At 46.5% G+C, this 22420-nt stretch overlaps 1 protein-coding gene across 5 annotated transcripts; it reads right to left on the minus strand.

The window, feature by feature from the left end:
* Nucleotides 1-474: 474 nt before the first annotated feature.
* Nucleotides 475-18294, minus strand: DCAF4 (DDB1 and CUL4 associated factor 4; the record flags this gene model as incomplete). Of its 5 annotated transcripts, none has more annotated exons than XM_082842399.1 (13): nucleotides 475-668; nucleotides 2543-2657; nucleotides 3013-3186; nucleotides 4273-4370; nucleotides 4493-4588; nucleotides 5674-5753; nucleotides 10457-10506; nucleotides 11396-11539; nucleotides 13389-13491; nucleotides 14667-14749; nucleotides 15428-15585; nucleotides 15984-16084; nucleotides 18206-18294. In XM_082842399.1, the coding sequence occupies 13 exons, from the start codon at nucleotides 18292-18294 to the stop codon at nucleotides 475-477; spliced, it is 1485 nt and encodes a 494-aa protein (XP_082698525.1). The 5 variants fall into 5 exon arrangements, with proteins under 5 accessions (XP_082698525.1, XP_082698524.1, XP_082698523.1 ...); XM_082842398.1 differs by having other exon boundaries at nucleotides 4493-4591; XM_082842397.1 differs by having other exon boundaries at nucleotides 18197-18294.
* Between the last annotated feature and the right edge of the window lie 4126 nt (nucleotides 18295-22420).

The following is a 22420-nucleotide window of genomic DNA, read 5'->3' on the forward strand; positions in this document are numbered from 1 at the left end:
AATGACCCCCCCTTCTCTCCAGCTGGCTTTCTCAAGTATAGATGCATGTCTTTCTGGGACCCAGGCACTGACTGTCAACAGTCTCACCCAGTTTCATCATTAGGCTTCTTGAAAGGGCTTTTGGTGAAAGCAGCAGCTCTAGTTATTGTCAATCTTCAGCCCTTAGAAAAGTATTTTTTGTTAAAAAAAAAAAAAAAAAGGTGCAGGAACTATTCTAAGGAATTCAACAAGGAAATAGGTACCTTTTATGAAAAGGACTTTTAAGCTTCTTGAACCCACAACTTAACTGAAATAACTTTAGTGTCTCCACATAAAATATAGCACCTCTTCCCCAGCAGCTGGATGGATGGGATATGCATACACAAGGGCATCCATCTGAAATGCCCTCACTGAAAATGGCAATTGTGGCAAAAATATGGCTACCTATGCTCCCCTGAGTCACATCCACAGCTCTCCAGGCTGCAACCTGCAGAATTAGCTGTAGGAGAAGCAGTAAAGGTCCTGTCGGATGGCCATGAGCAGCCCTGGCGCTCCCCGGAAGCCCCCAAGCCGAGAAGAGAAGGCCACACTGGGAATGTCGGCCTTGGAAGTGGGGTGTGGGGAGGGTATGGTTCTGAGCAGCTGGGCATCATGGAGGCTCCAGATTCTCGTGTAGCAGTCCTGGCCCACTAAGAAAGAGGGAAGACACGCGGCAAGTTAGTGAGAGAATGCAAAGAGCCTGTGTACCTGTGGCCCTGGCTTCTATGATTCCTAAGGGCTAAAGGTGATTTCACATGAGCCAAACAAACTCACAAATGGAAATTATTTCTACTGATAAGATGTCCCTTTTGAAAATTAAAGTTACAGGACTTCCCTGGTGGTGCAATGGTTAAGAATCCACCTGCCAATGCAGGGGACACGGGTTCAAGCCCTGGTCCGGGAAGATCCCACATGCCGTGGAGCAGCTAAGCCCATGCGCCACAACTACTGAGCCTGCTACAACTATTGAAGCCTGCGCGCCTAGAGCCCGTGCTCTACAACAAGAGAAGCCACCGCAATGATAAGCCCACGCACCGCAATGAAGAGTAGCCCCCACCCGCCGCAACTAGAGAAAGCCTGTGCACAGCAACGAAGACCCAACGCAGCCATAAATGAATGAATGAATAAGAAAAAGAAAATTAAAGTTACAGGTTGCCCTGGTGCTCTAGAACCACTGATTGCAGGTGTTCAAAGTGACAAGATGCACTGGCTGGCTGTGACACCCTGGGGTGTTCACGGGGCATCTTGGCTATCAGGTAACCCATTCTGCTTTTCTTGGTGACAAGGGCTATTCAAGAGGGAGCCCAGGCCACCTGTTCTAGATGACATGCAGCTGATATCCTTTTTATGAGAGAGTAACCAGGAAGATCTCATAACTTCATTACATCCTGGGGACATATCAGGTGACAACTCTCCCCAGAGCATTTTCTGGTTTAATGATTCAGTTCCTAAGACTTCAGAGTCTTTCAGGGTTCATAGTTGAGAGGAATCTGATACCTGACACTACTGGTTACAGCAACTCAGATAGGAAATATGTGCTACTGGAGATCTTCAGGGGGAGAAGGGCAGACCTTAGGCAGCATGGATTTTAGTGTGCTTTTGACCATCTGAGTTGACTCTATGACCTTAGCTGTGGTTCATTCAGGTTGTACAATTCAAGGATTACTGCAGCCAGCCCACTCCCCACATCTGCCTCTCAACAAGGCTCATATCTTTTCTACTGTCCAGAACACAGAAACTCTCTGGAGATGAAAATTTGTGGAAAACAGACTTAAGGAAGCTAATTACTGGTGGTGGTGACAGTAGTAAATAAGTCTAAGGAAGTTCTAGCCAAGTGATGCTTCTTAGCCACAGAAAGTTTCATAGCAAATAAATACTTTCCGTAGGAATATTAGAAAATTTGACATCTGTGAAGACTGGAAACATATTCCTTAATGCCAAGGGCCTACTATTTCGTTTGTCAAACTGCCAAATAATCATATAATCTGTGATCAACTTGTTAACTCCTTTCAAGGGGGTTTGGTGCTAGAAAGCTCTGCTTCTATTCTACAAATCATGGGTTCACAGCAGTGGTGTTAAAGGAACCAGGTTCCTTTACAATGACCTCCATCTCTTTTCTTAGCATCCTCTGGTGGAAACGGGAGCACAAAGAACAGGGAGCCCAAGCTTTTTGACAGGACAGCTGCACGATGGGATTGAGGGTCACACTGAATGCTGACCTGGTGAATAGGCTTAAACTCCACACCCAGGTCTCCTAAACCACTGTTTTATTGCTCCTCACTCATCTGTAACTGAAGTGACATCTGCCCAGTCACGTGGGGACACAGGGCTATCCACCTGGTGAGTGTTAAAACTGTTGCTTACTAATGTCCAACTCTACATCCCATCTTAACTCCCTAACCCCAACTGTCCAAAATCCCCTTTATTCAGTTTCGTTTTAGAGTAATTTCTCCCTTATCTGCTTAAGTTGCTGGCGCTCCTAAGGGACAGTGTTTGATGGGATGATCTCCTCCTCCCCAGGTACCTGCCACCACGATTCCTTCTTCCTCATGCACGTGCAGGGGCAGGTGGGCATACTCGTTCACGTGCCCTTCGTACTGCCTAATACACTTAGTGGTCCTCAGGTCCCACAGCTTGATCTGTGGGAAGAAGCACAAGGGGCGGTTAGGGAGGGTCCAACAGGTACACTGGTGAAGCCCAGGCATGAAGCCAGAGAGGGCGAGGTGGTCTCCAAAGACCTCTTCAAGTTAGAAAATATGTCTCAAACCCCCGAGCCACAGAGTCCATCAAAAGCACCATGACCAGTTTCACGTCTGTTTAGACCAGATTGGGCTCCCAGCGGGCAGCAAAGCAGCTGCCCCGCACAACTCCCAACTCACCTGGTCTCCAGATGCCTTTCCCCGGCCGCCACCTGACATCAGGGTCTCTCCTGCAGAGCCCCTCCCCCACCCAGAGCCAGCTCCAGCGGCTGGAGAAAGTCAGTGGTATCCGTACCGTTCCAGCCATGTCGGATGCCATCAGGCATTGCTCCTCTTGCAGGATTTGCACAGAGGTAACTGCTGAGTCATGTAACAGGCGGGTGGCTTTCCAGCCCTTGCCCTGATTTCGACAACGGAGATCAATGGCAAAGATTTCGCCGGAACGACAGCCATTAAACAGCAAAGGAGCCTGCGGAAAGGGGGCCTACTCAGTACCTCCCTCCCAAGGCTGGGAGGGGTGTGCCCTCCAGAATACACCCCTGCCTCCCCTCCCCTATCCCAGCCCCTGGGTCAGAGGTATGCGTGGAGCAGGTTGGTTAGGGTTTGAGCCTCAGTGGAGATGGAAGGGCTCCTTATCAAAGGGTCAAGAACTGGACACCATGAGTCCCTCCAGTGTCCTCCCCGCTGGCTGCCAACTGGCCCCTAAGGCCTCACCCTGAACCCCTCCCTGTGAAGTGAGGGTGTGCCCTCACTCCTCCCAGGTCGTTAGTGAGAAGCTGGGTGATGAGAGTGGAGTAAGAGAGATCAGAAATCCAGGTAAGACATGGGGTCCCAGACTGAGTGGGAAGATGGCTGAAGAAACCTGAATAATGAATTCTGTGCTTATTGCCCAAAGCAGGTTGGCACATCTTCCACCCTTTTAAAGAAAGGTGGCATTTTTTTTTTTTGCGGTACGCCGGCCTCTCACTGCTGTGGCCTCTCCCGCTGCGGAGCACAGGCTCCGGACGCGCAGGCCCAGCGGCCATGGCTCACGGGCGCAGCCGCTCCGCGGCATGTGGGATCCTCCCAGACCGGGACACAAACCCGCGTCCCCCGCATCAGCAGGCAGACTCTCAACCACTGCGCCACCACGGAAGCCCGAAAGGTGGCATTTTCTACAGGTCAAGTCTTTGAAACGTAGTAATGACTAGAATTTTGATTTTTAAATTTATAAAATGTGTAACTTGACAGCTGCAGATAAAAGTGTTATGAATTGGGACATACTTAATTTATACATTAAAAAGTTTTACTGTCCTGCTGGCTAATCCAAGTACTCAAGAATTGCTAACAATTCATAAGTTGTTTAAAGGCAGCTGAGCCACGCCCTTCTGGATCAGCCAAATTTCATTCAGGGCTGACTTATTCACCACATAACCTGTTAATCACTTCTGGTGCCCTCCTTCTCCCTGTAAAAGAGGGAGGAGGACTAGACTCCACACAGGGGAATCCCATTCCAATCCAGCAAAATGTCCACTCTTGGGAAACTTTCTGTCAGGCCCTTCCCAATCCAACCAACCATAACAGCAAACTGCTGGGCCAAGACGTCACTGCTGGTCCCAAATGACTGCCGGTGTCCCGTCACCACGCTGGTCACCAAGACTCGCCGAGACAAGCCTGACAGAGACGGAGATGGGCGGACAGTGTCACTCGAGGTGTGGGGAGAGGGACTGTGGACAGGGGTTTAGGGTCTGTGAAATCCTTTACCCTGGGCACCTGGGGAGGCAGCCGTAGCTCACCTGTACTAAAGCAGTTATTTGCCTGGATGTTCAGGGACCACGCACAGGACCAGGCCCCGGGGATCCGGAAACTGCAGAGCATGCCAGGCCGGTCTCCTGCTGAGGGGACAGTAGTAGTGTTAGAAAGACTAACAGCTATCAGGGAGGCAGTATGGTGTCAGATAGGAGGGTTTCAATTCCAGCTATGTGGTCTCAAACTTTTTTCAAAAATAATTTCTTTAAACTGATAAAACATACATTAAGGGTACAAATCATAGTATACACTCTAACGTATACTATGCAAAGTATAGCTATGTAACCACTACCCAGGTTAAGAAATAGAACATTCTAGTACCCTGGTACCCTTCCTGTCCCCTCCCAATTACTACCCTCCTCACTCCTCCCTAAAGGGAACCACTATCCTGACTTCTCACACCATCTTTTGGTTTTGTAAGGGAAATTCCGAACTTCTTTTTACCTCAGTCTCCTCATCTGTAAAATGGTGATAATATATACTCCCACCTCATAAGTCTGCTGTATGATGAAATGCCAGGCACCAGGGTAAGTGCGCGTTAAATCATTTAATCCTCCATGTAACCTGAGGGGGCAGGTTTTTACTTTAGAGAGCTTAAGCGATCTGTTCAAACTGGTAAGGGGCACAGCTGGGATTCATGTCAGGTCTGCCTGAAGCCTGCACTCTTAGAGGCCTGATCCTTGTCTAATTGATCCTAATTCTGAAAGACTGAAAACTTAATATCCAGAACGCTGCCAGGCAGTTGGACTGCCTTCAGCCAGACAGAATGTAAGTATCCCTGACAGAACCTGCCATACAGTAGGAGCTTAACAGATGCTCTCTGGGCGATCTATATAGGCAGCCCCAATAAATATTTTCATCTCTTGTACTGGTTACACACACTTTTAACTGTTCCGGCTGCTGAAATGACCCAAAAGGAGGGGATAAGTGAAGATGCACATGCTTCTAGTACAAATCCTGGGTCAGGCTTAAGAAATCCTCCCAGGTGCTCTGCAGACTGTCCCCACCCTGCGAGCTCTGACTTGGGCTCACCAGCCCATGGTTCCCACCCCTCCTGTCCAAGCCATCACCATGGAGCTTATGCTGCTGTTCGCTGCAGCTCCTGGGAGGAAAAGGACAAAGATGTCCCTTAGCACCTCCTTATCCAAAGGAAAAGGACCCCTTGTACCTGGATGACTACTGACAAACAATGACGCTGGGAGCAGGGTGGCACAGCCTGGAGTCTCTGCAATTCCCATGAGGCACAGCCTGGAAAAGCCGTTAAGGACAGCCAAGTACAAGTCTCCTCTGGGAGAAGGGGCATCAGTACCCTTCGAAAAAGGTATAATAATACCCATCACCCACATTTAACATGTTTACATTTTCCATATTTAGTTTCAGATTTTTTAAAAGGAAGAAAATGTCACAGATACAGTTAAAGGCCCCCTTTTAACTTTCCTCCACCCAGAGAGAATCGCTATTCTAAAACTGGTCTAAGTTCTAGGCCTTAATATTTCCACTACACATTTGTCCATCAACAATATAAAGAACACATTTATGTGTTTGACTTTAAAACGCATGTAAATGGCATCACACAGAATCTCCTACAACAGCGCAACCTGCCTTGTCTCCTAGATGCAACTGTATTCATATTTGTAACTCCAGTTCATCTGTTTTCACCGCAGAGCATTCCTTTGTATGAACAGACCACAATTTATTTATCCAGTCTCCTGCTGATGAGCACTGAGATGGTTTTCGCTTCCCCCCCCCCCCCCTCTGCTGCTGAAATGAGCCTCTCTTCCTATCCTCCTGTCTCCCACTCCCATGTATGGGAGGCTTCTCTAAGACAGTTTCTTACATCTGTGGTTAAGAATTTCATTTTTCACCACAGTGTGCTATATATACACAAACATTTGAAACAAAAGTTTCATAAAATATTTACACTTACTAAATATGAAACTGATATTTTCTAACCTATTTCATTAAAAAAAAAAGCTGCTCAATAAGTTGATTTCCTGGGCCACAGTTTATAGGATAGGTCATGACTCAGTTTGAAAACACTGCTATACCTAGAGTGGAACTGGGGGGTTGTAAAGTACACGCATCTCCAACTTGAAGTGGCTGTATCATTTACTTATACCAGCATTTCCCCCCATTCTCCACCTAGGCCAAAACTTGGCACTATCAGACCTTAAAAATCGTGTTTATCTGAATGGGCATAAAATATCTCCTTTTAACTTGCATTTCTCTGAACTACACCTGATTATAGTTATTTGCGTTTCCCTTACTGTGAACTGCCTCTTTATATCCTTTGCCTGTTTTTCTATCGGACTGTCTTCTGATTGATTTGTTTCCTTTCCCTTCAGAGCTTCAAGAGGAGCCTGTGTTTATCCCCACTTCCTCGCCTTTCTTTTACTCTTCAACCCACTAAAATCCAGGTCAGACCCTCACCTTTCCAGTGAAATGTTCTCCCCAAGATCTCCAGTGAGCTCCTAATACTAAATGTGATGAAGGATTTCCAGTCCTACCCCGGGCCATGCAGCACAATTTCTACCTATACACTCCTTCTTGGCCTCCACAACCACTCTCCTGGTGTTCCATCCTTGGACCTTCTCCTATCACCAAGATTCCCTGGTCTAGGTCCTAAGCCTCTTAAACTCGTGTCTCTCCTCCATTCCTGCTCATCAGTTCACACCCTCTCCACCACCATCTTTAGTCTTGCAACAGCCTTCCATCCGAGGTCTCACCCTCACCAGCCTACCACCTTCACTGCTATATGAGAAATGAATCCATGACTACAGTTCTCCAGGGGCATCCCACAGCCCCAAGGATTTTGTTTTGCAAGGCACTACCTAGCCAGAGACGTCACCAATACCAAACCACTTACTGCTGCCAAATGTGCCAAGCTTTCTTCTCACTCTTCTAATGGGAGCTCCATGCCCTCCTTCCCATGTGGGAACCACCACCAGGAAGGCCACCCCAATCCCTGCACCCTACAATTCCCCAATGACATCACTGCAAAGACTGACCACCTGCTGAGGTGCCCAGCTCCAGCACCTTGCACAGGGATTCTAGGTGCCCAATAGATGCTGGTGGTATCAACACACACACCTCACTGAAAATGTACATCTTTGCCAAGCAACACCTCACTGAAAAAGGTACATCTTTGCCAAGCAATCAGGCAACGATCTTGACCATCTGAATGTGTGATGTGTGGGTATCGTGTTGCCTTGGGTGGTAAGCCCCATGTTAAATATCTTTAGTATAGAGGCTGCTGAAACTATAAATGAGAACACTGTATCTGGGCAGCTCAATTCCTTCTGAGATAAATCTCTTTTCCTTCTACGTTTGTAGGGCAAGGATGTGGGAGAAAGTCCTTACCCATGTGCACTTACCCATGTTACTATGGCTGAAACCCAGGTTACACTCAATCTTTGTATCACACTTACAGGGCCAGTATCATAGAGCTAATCCTTTAAAAGGCCACAGGTCAATGAAGAACCTGCTAAGTGTAGAAAAAGTTCAGTCTAACCTCCCACCACTCTTTGGGGAAAAGCGCAGAGTGCAGGTCTGAACCATGTGTCATTTTTGTAAAGGAAGAAAGTTTAAGACCTTCAGCAGAAGCATCAAGTGCACAAAAGCCTGAAGATTACCTGAAATGACCACCAGAGGGCAAGCCGCTGATCAAACCACAATAGGCCACACTCGTTCCTTTTACTGTGCTTTCCTTTGCTGCCCTTCACAGACAGTGTTGTTGTTGGTTTTTTTCTTCAAATTGAAGATTTGTGGCAACCTGGTGTTGAACAAGTCCACTGGTGCTATTTTCCCAGTGGCATTTGCTCATTTTGTGTCACATTTTGGTAATTCTCACAATATTTCAAACTTTTTCATTACTATTTTGTTAATGGTGATCTGTGATCAGTGATCTTTGATGTTACTACTGCAAAAAAATTATGACTTGTTGAAGGCTCAGATGATTAGTATTTTTTAGCAACAAAATATTTTTAAGTTAAGGTATGTACATTGTTTTTCAAACATGATGCTACTGCACACTTAACAGACTACAATATAGTGTAAACGTAACTCTTATATCTATATCTGTATCTGTCTATCTCTGAGGTATGCCTATATATGGATTTCTTTTTTCTTTTTTTTTTTTGCGGTACGCGGGCCTCTCACTGTTGTGGCCTCTCCCGTTGCGGAGCACGGCTCCGGATGCGCAGGCTCAGCGGCCATGGCTCACGGGCGCAGCCGCTCCGCGGCATGTGGGATCTTCCTGGACTGGGACACGAACCCATGTCCCCTGCATCGGCAGGCGGACTCTCAACCACTGCGCCACCAGGGAAGCCCCTATATATGGATTTTTATCCTCACAAAGAGAAGCATGGATAAATGCCATATTGTCTGAAGATCAGAAATGAGAGCGAGGTTCTTGTTTTCTCTCTTTTAAGGCTTGATCTCTTCTGCCCCCTGGTAAGATCAAGACAGTAACAGGTGGTCCCGTCACCCCACAAACCCCACCAAATGAAAGCCACAGAAAACTTTCAATTTACAGAACACACAGTTTTGTGTTTGTCTTACATAAAAGTTATAATCAGATCTCTAATGTGCTTTAGGCTTTAAAACCCTTTGAGGGACTTCCCTGGTGGTCCACTGGTTAAGACTCCGTGCTCTCAATGCAGGGGACCTGGGTTCGATCCCTGGTCAGGTAACTAGATCCCGCATGCGGCAACTAAGAGCCCACATGCCACAACTTAAAAAAAAAAAGAAAAAAAGGATCCCACGTGCCGCAGCTAAGACCCAGGGCAGCCAAATAAATAAAATAACAAACAAACAACCCTCCCCCAAAACAAAAAAAAACCCCCAAACCAACAGATTCCAATTCAGGCATCATTTGTTGAGGACCCATGACATGGCCAAGCACTGTGCTAAGTGTATTCACAGATGTTAACTAGTTAACCTTATGACAACTCTGAAGCTGGCGTTAGGTATGACAAGTGGTCACATGGTTTCATTTATGTGAGCAAACTCATTTATTATGGAAATGAACCACAACAAGACTCATTAACATGTGGCTTTGGCTTTGGGTCAAACAGTATCATTCCATGAAGGACATGATGGACAGCTGTCCTCTGCATCATCAAGAGACCCCAGGGGGCTTCCCTGGTGGCGCAGTGGTTGAGAGTCCGCCTGCCGATGCAGGGGACACGGGTTCGTGCCCCAGTCCGGGAAGATCCCACATGCCGCGGAGCGGCTGGGCCCGTGAGCCATGGCCGCTGAGCCTGCGCATCCGGAGCCTGTGCTCCGCAATGGGAGAGGCCACAACAGTGAGAGGCCTGCGTACTGCAATAAATAAATAAATAAAGGGATGCTGCCAGATCATATCCTAATAAAAATAAAGTTAAAAAAAAAAAAAGAGACCCCAGGGATCCCAGCTACCCTGACACTGTACTGTGTGCTCCTACAAAGCCCAGATGGCTCTCTGGGTAGGGAAGGAAGAGACTAGAATGAAGAGTGCTCTAAAGAAGGCCACTCTGGGCAGGGAACCTAGGCCCAGAGCCCACAGCCCCAGTCCGATGTCAAAGGAACACCCTTCTCTAGTGTGTGCCCTCAGCCTCCCTGCCTTGGGAGGCTCCTCCTCCTCTGCCTCAGGAGGATTTGGGGTTCCTTTTCAAGGCTTTACTGTCCCTTTCTGCTTTGTTCCTCTGCTAAAGCACCAACTCTCAAGTTCCAGAACAGTGTCTGGCACCTGGTAACACTGATGTCATTCCAGGACCTCAGCTACTTCTCTGTGCTCCATGGGAATCCTTGATTTCTAGTGGGTGCATTGCTCTTTCCTACAAGGTGAGACATTCGTGCAGAATGGCCTAGACCTCTGGACACTAAAACACCATCTCACAAACCCCACAGATGCCCTGGTCTACATCAGGGCATGGCCGGCCCACCAAACCTCTTCACTTGCCAAAAGATACAGAATGTGGGAATCCAGGTGATTCAGCGAGGCCCAGCTCACAGCGTTCACCTGGTGAGGAAACACACAGCCAGATGGAAAGATTGGTTTGATGCCAACTTATGGAGAGAAACAGACAAATACTTTCTTATAGAACAGTAATGTGACTGACTGCTTTCTTCAGGTCTCACTCCTTGAATAGGGACTGGAACGAGCATTCTGAGAACAAGGAAGCTCCCTGCCCCACCGTGCAGAACCTTGAGGGGAAAGGGAAGAAGTAACCCCCAGGCCTCAGTCCTTCATCATCAGCACAGCATGGGCATCACAATGAGCCATCTGGTATACCCTCTGGTATAGGCCAGGGATGAATTCTCTGCAACGGATCTCACTTCACCCAGAAACCATTTTCAACCTGTGTCCATCTTGTGGCTCATGTCTCAACAGAACAGAAAATCACAGCTTCTTACAGATGCAGCCATCACCCACTGCAATGTTAAAGGTTGCCCCCTAGATAGCAGGCTCCTTACATTTACATAAATTTCAGCGCTGGCTACGACTGACTGGAAGATTGACATAATGTTCTGATACATTGGGAGGACCCTCCACCCAGCCCTCTGTGGCCCACCTCCCAGGAACTCTGTGCTTTAGCATCGGCTCCTTTGGATCAACTTAACCCCCCTGGAGGGAAGTCCCTGCAACAGTTTAATTAAAGCAACACTGCTTCAAGTCCTCCCCCATGTAAATTCATTTCTCTTCCAAGACGAGAAACTAATGAGGCCCTTTTCTTCCCCTATGAGTTCTCAGGATCTAAAACTCCATTTTTTCCCTTGAGAAAATGAGGTAACCGAGCCCTGCCTTCTTCACAAAGCTCTCTCCTCTACTCTGAATTTGGCCAATTACTGCAGTGCCCTGGATCCAATGGCAGAGCAGGCTGCCATGGCTAAAGGGAAGCGCAGCGTACCTTCCGGTTGGTGAAGTAGAGGTTTTCATGCATGTGCACCCTGAGCGTGGGGGTCTTCAGGCCACGCAGGTTGATGATGCCATACTTGGAGCCCCCGACTTTGACATCGTTCACAGTGAAGAGCCGGTCACTGTTGGTATCCGCCTGGAGAAGGGAGGCGGACTGTGGGTGGCCTCCCAGGCTGAGCCACGCGGTCTGCCGAAAGACCGTCTACCTAGCTCCCACGCTCTTGTGTGTTTTCACCAGGTGAGGGTTCTCGCCCATGAGGAAGTGCGGAATGACCTGACTTGCCCCTACTTGGTGTAGCCATCACTGGGCAAAGCTGACAGGCATCTGGTCTCACAGTTCAGGAGCAAAAAAGGCAGTGAGGGGGCACGGCCAGTCTGCACAGTGACCCCTCTCAGAACTGGGTTTGGGAGAGTCCTAACGTCCACCCAGAGGAGTTTAGATGAGCCACATGGTGACAGAGCATGTGGCCATCATGAAAGCCACACAGAAATGTGGAAAATGCTAATTATAACTGCCAAGGGATAAAAGAAGAAAGCAAAATTGTATTCCTATTACATAAGCACTGTGATTATCACCTAGTAAAAAGAAAGGTATCGCATGGGGGAAAAAAATTACAATAGGAAAGATGGCACTGGGATGTGGGTTATTTTTAAGATTTTCTGTTTTCATTTAAAAAATGTGGTTAATAATTATTTCAAAGCAAAACCTTTATATGTTTAGGTGTTTTTTAAAATATATTTATAAATATAACATACACAAATACACATGGGTTTGGGTGCTGGTGAAAACACACTCACTTTGCAAGTTTACTTGGCAAGAACAGTTATATTCCTGAAGAATCATTACCAGTGACTAGAGTCAGATCTGCAAACTCTGATCCCTGGGTGACAAACTGCCCTTCCCACCCCTCTGGGTCACACCAGCCATCCAGTCATCGTAACTCTGGATCATGGGGAGGGTCTTCCAAACACCAGCACACAAAGTATGAAGAACAGGTGCTCAGGCCACGCTAAGCAGCAGGTGCAGTGATCTCCACTGTCCCCACCCGGTTTACTGAAGAACCCCAGGGAAGGGGCTCCTGAGGGGAACCCACCACAAGAAAGTATTCTACTTGATTCAGGTCAAACTGTTCCCCAAACACAGGAGAAAACATGAGTCCTGGCCCCTGACACTCCTTATGTGAAGGGCTCTGTTGTAGAGGTCCTGGGGCAGGACCTCAAGGGTAAATTCCATAGCCTCAGCCTCCAGTCCTGTCAGTAGACCACCAGGCTGAGGCTCTCTATTTTGTGTCCTTCTCTCACTCTCCTTGGCTATCCCTCAGCCTCCAGGAAGGCCTCCAGGAGTTGCCAGTCCAGCTGAGAGGTCTGGCTACTTCTGTTTGCAGTGGACCCTCTGATCCTCTGCCAACATTTCTCTGCCCCCTGGCTTCCAGTCCGGGTCTAAACCAGAAGCAGAGAGATCATTTTCTGCTCCCCGCAAATGATGCAGTGGAGGTGTGCTGGATGTGCAGGCCCAGAGACATGGCCTGCAGGCCCCTGTTACTGAGGTCAGGGACAGAAAGCAAGAAACTAATACGCTGTTGCTACTGAAGGACACTGGTGCTTCAGGTTTGGCCACCAAATCCTGTCCAGTATGGAAAGGATCAGAAGCCCCTGGTCCTCCATGTAACTTTTCAACTGTGTACACAACATACCCATGGGAAAGTTACTTTGTGATGGTTCTCTGTCAGCGTGTGTGGACCCCGGCTCTAATGTCAAATGACAGAGCTGTAGTGGGGGTGACAATGGTCACAGCACAGCCTGTCTTGCCAGCTTGGCATCTGCCAATGGGTAGCTGGTAGGTGCTTGTTAAAACCATGAAACCTGCTTTCATGGCTAGTGGCTTCTACACAGCCAGGCTTGATGAAAACGAATGCAAAGCCACGAATTGTCCAGGGGATGGCAACTATGTCTCTGGAACTTACAGATGGCTCCCTCCCACTCACCAGTATCAGGTTAAATCGGTCACTTGCCAAAGCGGAGGGATCCGAGCTCTGAATTTGGACCTTTTTCCTCTGCATGCAGCTCACTCGCAGCTCATGGGCTAAACTGCAGAGGAGAAAGAGGGGAGCAGGGGAGGTATGGACATCATACCTAGATATCCATGAAGATGCAGGGGTTCTGCTCTGTCCCACACCCTGAAGACCACCTTCTCTCGTCAGCTCTCTCTCCATATTAAATCTCAGCAATGGAGCTGAGCAAGGCCCCAAAGAATCTCAATTTTAGAACTCTTAGGGAAACTGAAGCAAAGAAATGGGTGGCTCATTCACAGCGTCAGAGAAAGTCAGAACTAGAAGCACTTGTATTGGATCATCTAGTGCAACTCGTTCTCTGGAGATGAAGAGAATGTGCCTGAGAAATGAAACAACCTGCTGAAGGGCACACAGTTCATGAAGAGCCAGGCATGCAGCTGCCCATCCGGTTACCCCTTTTCCTCTCCACCAAAGACCGAGCATGTTTTAGGGTGAAGAACAGATCTTCCTAACTAGACCTTTAACTCTTTTCCCTCTCAGAAGGAGAGAAACACAGGACAAGCACACCCCTACCTGCCCTGGCTGACACTGCCTGCAGGGCTGGCCTTCCCTGAGGGGGCCTCCCTGGGTAGACCACCCACACCCATGTTGTTTCTTCACTGGCCCAGGTAGAGTGGGAGGCAGCAGAATGCAGGGGTTAGGAGCTCAGGCTGGGGAGTCAGACAGATACCCCCGCTTTCTAGCTTTACCCTGAGCAAATCATTCCACTCTGAGTCTCAGTCTCTTTTTCTGGAACCTGGGGAAAGTGTCAACCTATCTCACAGGGCTTTAGTTAGAACTGTATTAGACATCACCAGTATTTGAAGTTTAGTACACATCCATTTAACGTTCCCTTTTTGGTGACAACTCATTAGAAGGAGAAAAAGAGGCAGAAGGCTGACGGGATGAAGTTAAAGGACCTTCTACTTAACTAGAAATGATTTAAAAGTAACAAAGAGGAGTCATCTTGAGAAATTTCTGCCCAATTTCTCTGCCTAGATCCCCTCTCCTCTCTCCCTGGCTCTAAAGGAAGGATGATTCTCTCAGGGCTGATTTCAGCGCAGAAGCAGGCTGTCGAGCTGAAGCTCCTCAACTGTGAACACTCCTCACGGAGCAGCTACGTGCTCTATCCTGACAATTCTTGGATCATGGAAATAAGAAATAGGAAAAGAACATTCATGAAGAAAACATAACAAAGAGGCGTTATCTTACCGGCAGTAACTGGTGACGTTGAGAAAACCCAGCTTGCTTTTTTGTAGTAAGGAAGATGCATTAAATCCCAACCTGGCTGTTTTCTAAAAGAGAGAAAGATTCAGTGAAGTTTTATGTTATTGTGTAATGAATTATGTTTTTAGGATTCTAGTCTCCTCTCCTTGGAAAGAGGAAAAGCCTATCACAAGGAAGCATGTGTGAGATGGGAAGTCTGCTCAGCACCTCTCCAAGTCCCCCATCAATTTATACCTGAGGAGATGAGGCCATTGAGCTAGTGAGTGCAGGAATGGCACTGGACACTCAGGTCTGTAACACCCTTTCCATTCGACCTACGGTTACTGTGGGGCCCGGACTTTCCATTCCATTGTCCCCATGATCACGGAAATGTCCTGGCATCTCATCTCCAGAAGGGGTACCAGAAACCCTCGTATCCAAACCACACACTCTGGTTTTCTATTTAAAATACACAGTTACAGAGGCTGTATTGGGCTGCTACCCAACAGTCTCCTGGGGAAGGACAGAATGTAAGAATTCCTGATGAAACCCAGCAAATAAGAAAAGGGGGGTGGTGGTGGGAGGAGATTTCTTACCTGTTCTTATTCTCTTCATCAGGTTCCTGTCAGGGAAAATTCGACGCCACCCTCCTAAAGTGTGCTACGCTGAGGGTTACAGGGGCGTTTAATTAGCACCTCCTTGTGGCAGTGGGTGGATGCTGGCAGGAGTGGAGGGGACAGGGCAGCTCCTGGGGCTGTGGAGCCTACCTTTCCCTGCTTGTCCTCTTCCTCTAGCAGCTGCAGCCTTTTGCTCTCCATTTCCTTCTGCCGGATGCTCTCCTTCGTGAGGGGGTTGCAGTTGTTATGTCCAGGGAGCAAGCGGAAGTAGCGTTTCTTTTCAGGGTCAAAGTAATAACCTGGTAGATCTTTAGTCAAAAGAAATAAAATCCAACTTAAAACACCGTGAACCGAGCCACCCAGCGAGAAGCCCAGGGGCCTGCCTACCACCCCTCACAGCTGCTGGTCTTTCCTGAGGGGCAAGAGGTGGGCTAGCACTGCCAGTCACCATCCCGGGCCCAGTTCAGTCCTGTGGGGAGCTGTTTGCCTCAGGATCACGGTTCTTGTTTCAATTTGCTCCCAGAATTTCCTCCAAGCCAGGAATGGGCTGATGACACACATGGAGTGTACCCACACACAAGTGAAGACACACAGGACTGAGGAGGAAGGCAGCCAGAACAGACATAACTAGATGACGAGGCACAACTAGGTTTCCTCTTTCCCCACAGGCAGGGCAGGAGGAGCCCTGTCCAGCAGGCTGCCTTACCTGGCACAGAAGAGCTGCCAGCTGTGCTCGAGGAGGTCGACGGGGCCTCATCATCGCTGTGGCTGGAACCCTGTGGGCTTTGCTGTACCCTTGTATTATTCCTGTTGACACACAGTCAGGGTTAACTTGCAGCCAATGAGGCCCAGTCATTCTTTGACTCTGGGGTCCTGCAGTTCCACAGCCTTCACCCCAACCCTCGATTACTTGGGGCGCACTGACCCCTCTTTTTCTTGGAAGCAGTTTACCTACTGCAAATACACCAAAGTTAGGGCACGGTTTTTGGTTTCTCATCCTTAAGAGGATGCAGGTCACAGTAGTTCCTCTTTTGTATCTCCTCATTTGAGCATTTTGTGAGGTCTTTTGGAATTTTCCAGATGAAAATGAGAACAGAAATCTTGGCCAATAAGAATTTTACCAGCTGGGCTCATTTGTCAGCTCAACAGCAGTTACAAGGCCAGGTGAATTTCATTTTTTATTGGATTCAGCAGTACAAAAGTTTAAATTTTACTTGGTTACTCAACCCTGCAGATGGAGAAACTGGGGTTCAGGGCACAGAGGTGATTTGCTCAGCAATACCGGGATAGAGCCATGGTTTAAATACTCATTTTGCAAAGCTACAAGCAGCTTCTGTGGCAATTATAGGCTGAAGGATATAATGAAAGAACAAAAGACCTAATTTTAGAATTCTGGTAAAATCCACTTTAAAATTAAGAACTTCCCCTGCCCCCTATAACACCAAAAGGAATATAAACTGCAAAACTAGGTTAAAGGAATCAAAGAACTCTCTCTTTTGTCTATAAATACTAACTATGCACAGTTTTAGAGAAAATTATTTATTCTCCCTTTTTACGGCCCAGAGCTTCCTGAGGAAGCTCACGTGTGATCAGCAGCAAGCGGAGGAAGGATTAAGGGTTATAACAAAGGTCTACATCTCTAGCCCAAGGACCGCTGCCCCATTCTTTCCACAGGGAAACCGGAAGGTGGCTGTCCAGCCGGCTTCCACGTGACTCTGCCAAGCTGAATCAAGACTCTCTCCCTGTGAAGATCACAGTTTGCTGCACGACGCGCTCTTGAGGGAAGGCCTGGGGCCCAAAGAGTATCCATGGTTCTCCTCATAAAACATACAAACATTGAGTACCTGTCCTGATCTTTCTACAGTATGGGTCATGTTGGAGACTTTGGTTCAGAGTCCCTATTATTCTGCACCAAATGAGGTCCACCATATACACAGGGCCTACTCAGAGACAGGCAGCCTGATGGGCCTTTGCATACATTATTACGAACCTCACAAGAGAAGTATGACACGAAGAGTGACTCAGGGTGATTAAATAGCTGGACCAATTTCACACAGGAAAACGTAGAGCGTCAAACCCAGACTTCCTAATTCCAAAGCCCTTGTTTCTTCCACAACATTCTGATGCTTTTTTTTTTTCCTGTTTGAGTTAATCTGTTCTAGAGAAGTATACTGGCATCCAACATCTTCTGACCCTATAGCTAGAAATCTGTCCATTTTAAAAGGAGATCTGGAGTGTGAAAGACTTTTGAAATTGGCATACGGGTCTCCTTTGGTGAGGAGAGGGCTGTGCAAAGACTTCCTATGGCCAGAAGTCACGTCAGCAGCCCTGAACTGTGAAGAGGTATCCTCTCCTGGGGTGGGGTGGGGTGAATCATGTTCTGAGATTAGATAAGTAGAGTGTGGAAAATATTTATTATGGGGATTTCACCTAAGTATACACTGTTTTATTTTTCAAGCTGGGTGGTAGGTACCTAATATTCATTGTATTATTCTTTATACCTTTTTGTGTTTATTAAATACTCTATCGTATTATATATTATATAGCCTTACTTAGGATTTAGGCTGAATTAATGAAATTAGGTTTCCAGAAAGCTACTTTCATAGGCTGAAAAAAAAGAAGAAAGACTAAAAAATGGAGAAAGAGCTCCCCAGTTGTATCAGATAATGTTTACTTCTAAGCCTGTGGCTAAGGCTCCAGCCAGAAGTCATGGTCACAATGAAAAGAAAGACAAGTGTGGCCACCTCCTCACTACTCAAAGTGTGGCAGGCAGGCTGGCCCCCAGCAGACATCCCCTTGGAAGCATGTGAGAAGCACAAACTCTAGTCGGCCCGACCTCAGAGCCTGCATTTTTCTGAGACCCCCAGGGAGTCATGTGCGTGTGAGGGTGCTGTCAACGCTAGTAAGACACTGGGCAACAGCACTTGCCTCTCATTAGAACCATGCTGTCTGAACCAAGGGTTGTGTCGGTGGCTCCTTCTCCCATGTCTTCTACTCTGCCCCCTGCTTTTATGCATTTCAGCTGCTAAAAGAGAAAAAGAAAGAAAATTACATACAAATGCATGTGTGCCCACCTTTTTCTTCTGTTTGCTTCTTGATAGTTCCTTGATGCTCAGAACTAGGCAAAAGGATGGCCCAACCTGGGTTATCATTAAAGCCACCACCAAGCCTTACCTGTAGGACTGCCACCAGGTGGACACACAAATAAAACCCAACACGTCTGTAGCCATCTCTCTGGCTGCAGTCCTCTTACCTCACAGCTGATGCCTGGCCCAACAACCTGCCAACCTCCATTCCCCAGGTCACTGTGTGACGTGTTGACGGACTCTCACAATTACTTTCCAACAACAGTCTGAGCCTGGCATGAGAACCCTCCTAAGCTAGTCTTCTTTTCCTTACCAGATTAACTCCAGAGCATATAATAATTTTTCTTTCGATCCACCCACATCCCTGTTCATAGAGAATAGTTAATCGTGAACACTATCTCTTCCTCAGTTTCAGTATCAAGCAGGAAAAATTGTGAACAAATTAAATGGGGCCAGTGGCATGTGACTTCTCAATGTGCTTTAGAGAGTGTTTTAGTTTCCTGAAGTACACTAGCTGTTAAAGGGAAGGATGTGCACATGCATTTGTTGAAATAAGGAATGATGTCTTAAAGACACTGATGTTGCCATAACTATTTTGAGTGGCTTTTTCAAGTCTTATCCTGTATGGCCTGAATTTATCACTTAATCATCAAATCATCAGTTGTTTTAACACTGGGAATCACATTAGGAATTCTTAAAGAGACTGAACTGTAGTACACAGACCAGCTGCTGCGAGTTTCATGCTTTCCCAACACCTGGTGATCCTTTCCCCACTCAGTGGAGACACTGTGACATCTTACCGAATACACATTAAAAGTATATTCAAATGCCGTTAACAAAATTAGAAAAAAATTTCTAGGGCTGAATGCAACCAAAGAATAGATTAGAAAATCTATTTGCTTTTATTTTCCAACTTCTACTTTTGAGTAGGAAGTGCCTGTTAGCATCAAACAGAGCACCAGAAGTCTGGACCTACATTCCAGAATTCAGTATTTACCCAACGACTTCTGTGTCAACCTATGATTGTGAGTTGGGGCTATTCGATACAAAGGAAGAGATATTTAATGAGTATAGTACTTAACCAAACATTTCATGAATTCTGTAACAAAGTCCTTGATTTGCCTGCTTCAGAGTCAGTGGGAAGCAGACTCCACAACCTGGATTAGTTTAACCAGCCACTCTCTAGTCCTGTGCCAGAATGAATAAGCACTACTAAAGCTCATCAATATAGCCATGCCGACTTGGAGTCATCACAAATGTCTCACTTTCATCCTCTTCTGGGACATTCTAAATTGACCTAGTTTTATTTATTCCTAGTCTGATTCACTCCCAACAATCCAGGGTGTTATCACTCTCCTAAAATCCCTTCCCACTTCCTCCTAGTCACACTTAGTAGACAGCATAGGTCCCTACCTCACCCAGAAGAGAGATGTTACCAGTACGAATACCCCCAACTTCTTTTTCATCCCCTCCACAAAGGCCTGCCTTTACTAATTCTTATTATCTTCCTTTTTGTCTTGGAGAAACAGGTGTCCCTGTGCCTTTTCCAGGCAAACCCATCCCTCCTGGCTGTTGATCTCATTTCCTTCTCAAACTCTGCAGACATCTGTGTTCATATATGTTTAATCAATCTCCCCCTGTCCTTATCTCAGCATATAAACACGCTCAGGTTTTTCATTTGTATGTGCTCCACTTCCAACCCAAAAGGAACACAAATGTTCTGGAAGCATGGTCTATATGTACACACTCTACTTCTTTATTTTCCAATCATTCTTCAACTCACTGTAGTCAGGCCTCCTCCATCCTCACCGTTCTGCTAAAATGCTCTTGCTGAGGTTAATGATCACCTACTTGCCAAAGTTAGTGGTCTCTTTTTAGCCCTTATTCCTACAACACATGACACCACAAAGCTTCACCTTCCCTAGGTTTCTGGAATATCTTTCTCTTGGTTCTCCTCGTACTTGTCAAGTTCATCCTTCTCTAGTTTCTCTTGGGTCACCCACTCTGTGTTTAACAACGTTCTGTCCTAGATCCTCTTCATTTTATACTTAATACAATCTCACCTGCAAACACCGTTTCATCTCTAACCTAGCATCAAGTTCTTATAAAAAGGCTGCCTCCTGTCTACTTTCACAGACCATGTTCCAAAGCGAGTTGATGATCTCTCCCTAGTTCCTAGTATGCTCTTTCACCTATCTGTATTTCCTTTCTCTGAAATTCTACCACTGCCCCATCCCCATCCAAAAATATAATAATTTTATTCATTTTCCTCAGCAACCACTTTAATGGCTCCTGAATACCACATGCATAGGTTTCCCTTTGGATCAATTATCTTAAGCCTCAGACAAAGAATAAAGTTGTATTTATTAATTAGTTACGTTACAGGTTAAAGGCACTATGCACAGGAAGGGAAATACGTATGTATGGATGGTGATAAGAAAACTGGTAAGAAAAATAAGCCATACTGACATAAGATTATCATTATTACCAACCAACTCTACAAGAAAAGAAAACTTATTTAGATTGCACATTCTGTACATGATTCCAGTTTGCTTTAGTTATGAAATGATGCATGAATAGTGGAAAAGCATAGGTAACGGCGAGTCAAAGGCGTCAGATCACCCATTAGGAGGCAGGGCCATTGGCCCACTTGCACCACTGTCCTCAGTAGAGCACTGCACTATCAGAAGGACATGGTAAATAATGAAATAAATGGTGAGTGCTGGTTTTGGCCAAAGACAATATTTCTAAACCACCACCTCACACAAGCACAGGTGCAGGCACTGCAGTGGGAGAGAAGGGAGTGATGGCTCTGAATGCAAGAGCCAGAGGGGAGAGTGAGTTTGAACCCAGTCTGTCAGGCAAGGCTGGCAGAGTGAGGGGCCTGCAAGCAGTTTGGTATGGCCACAGCCTAAAGTACAGGGGCTGGGAGATTAGGCTAGAGAGCAGGCAGGGTCAGATGCTGAGGTCTCTGGGTGCTTGGTAAATTCGCTGAGTAACATGACTAAACCTGCATTTTAGAAAGGCAGCGGTGGAGGGAATAAGTTGGAAGTTAAGGACTGCTGTAGCAACTCAGGTTACATGAACCCACCAACATGGAAGTGATACTTGGGATAGAGAACCCTGAATTTATAAAGATTTAGGAGGTGAGTTTCATGGGAGAGGTGGAGAGAGAGCAGCTGAAACCTGGTAAATGAATAACTGGTAGTGTTCTGACCTGAGAGACAAGGAGGAGGAGCTGTTTGGGGAATGAAGACAGTAAGTCTGATTTTGAACAAACCCATCTCAAGATGTTTGTAAATAGGGGTCTGGGAATTCAGAGGGAAAATGAGGCTAAAGATATAGATTTGAAAGTCACCAGCACATGGTAACAGAGTGAGACAAATGTGGCTCCAAAGCCAAATATATATATATAGCAAAGATTAAAATTCAAAATTGAGACAATTTTATTGGACAGTAATATGAAGTCAGCACAATCAGTTTTTAGATTGGTGTTTCTCAACCAAGGGCAATTTCACCCACCAGGGGACATTTGGCAATGTCCAGGGACATTTTTGTTTGCCACAACTTGGCGGCAGGGAAGGGTGGGCTGCCATGGCATTTAGTGGGTAGAAGCCAGGGATGCTGCTAACCATCCTACAATACAGGACAGCACCTTACAACGAATTATCCAGCCCCAGATAGTGCTGAGGTTAAGAAACCCTGCTCTAGACAGGAAGCGCTCAATTATAATTTTCTGGGTGAAATGTTGAATCCCAGCTCCTCTGGAGCCACTCTGCCAGGCACAGACATTAAATGTGTTGTGGTAGGCTGAGCTTGGCTTTGCCTTTTACACAAGCTTTCAAGTACTTGAAGGATAAAGAATAATAATTTCTAAGAGACCACTATTCTAGAAAGACAATGTTAATCTCAAACAAATAAACAAACATGATTTAACTTTTTGGAAAATGACTGAGCAATAATTATCAAGTAATTAAAATGTACATGCCTTCTTCTGGGAATAGATATGAAGAAAATAATCCAAAAGGTTGTAAGAATTATATGCAAGATATTTACT

The sequence above is a fragment of the Leucopleurus acutus genome (assembly GCF_964270905.1).
Source record: "Leucopleurus acutus genome assembly, chromosome: 1".
In the NCBI taxonomy this organism is placed as follows: Eukaryota; Metazoa; Chordata; class Mammalia; order Artiodactyla; family Delphinidae; genus Leucopleurus; species Leucopleurus acutus.